We start from the raw sequence: 680 nt of genomic DNA, 5'->3' as shown, positions 1-680 counted from the left end.
GGGGCAGTGGCTGGCCCTGGAGCGGGCCCGGCGGGGCGGCGGCCTTGGCATCTCCCTTGCATCTGAGCTTGCACAAGGCCCGTTCAGGCTTCTCTGTCTTCCCCAGATCCAGCGCTTCCTCCAGCAGCTCAAGGGCCGCGTGGTCCGCCAGGCCATTCAGAAGGTCCACCCACGGCGCCGGGACGCACAGACCCCAGCCCCCATAGAAGTGAGACGGTGGGCAGGGCCAGTCCGGTGTGAACGGTGGGAGTTGGGAAGGGTGAGAGTAACCTGGTCCGCAGACCCGGCAGGCTGACCCCTGGGCTGAGCATGTACCTCTTCTCACCAGGTCTGGACGGATCTGGCCGAGAAGATAACCGGTCCGCTGGAAGAGGCCCTGACAGTGGCTTTCTCGCAGGTACAGACCCCCTACTCCCCAGGCAGGTTACGGGTGTCCCAGGGGACAGATAATGTGGACCTCGCTTTCAGGCTCTTCCTCTTGCCATCTTTGTGACCTGGCCAGGCCCAAGACACCTTGGGCCTCAGTGTCCCCGTGTCCTTGTCTGTGCTACTAGTTCAGGGTGGCAGGGAGGGTCTGGTGAACTGTGGGAGGCAGAGGGCTCAGCCTGTAGAAGGACCACCTCACTCCTCCCTGGTCATTCTGCCTGCCAGGTGCTCACCATCGCTGCCACAGAACCAGT

At 63.4% G+C, this 680-nt stretch overlaps 1 protein-coding gene across 1 annotated transcript in view; it reads left to right on the top strand.

The window, feature by feature from the left end:
- Nucleotides 1-680, top strand: part of SNAPC2 (small nuclear RNA activating complex polypeptide 2) — a 4,029-nt gene that overhangs the window by 1,759 nt on the left and 1,590 nt on the right. Inside the window, exons 2-4 of the mRNA XM_027769004.1 lie at nt 107-208; nt 329-397; nt 652-678. Of these exons, the coding sequence (XP_027624805.1) occupies nt 107-208; nt 329-397; nt 652-678 (198 nt within the window). The remainder of the gene's footprint in view (nt 1-106; nt 209-328; nt 398-651; nt 679-680) is intronic.

The sequence above is a fragment of the Tupaia chinensis genome, unplaced genomic scaffold, assembly GCF_000334495.1.
Source record: "Tupaia chinensis unplaced genomic scaffold, TupChi_1.0 Scaffold148210_1, whole genome shotgun sequence".
Lineage (NCBI taxonomy): Eukaryota > Metazoa > Chordata > Mammalia > Scandentia > Tupaiidae > Tupaia > Tupaia belangeri.
The sequence above is the reverse complement of the archived record's forward strand: the minus strand, read 5'-3'. Positions and strand labels throughout refer to the sequence as shown.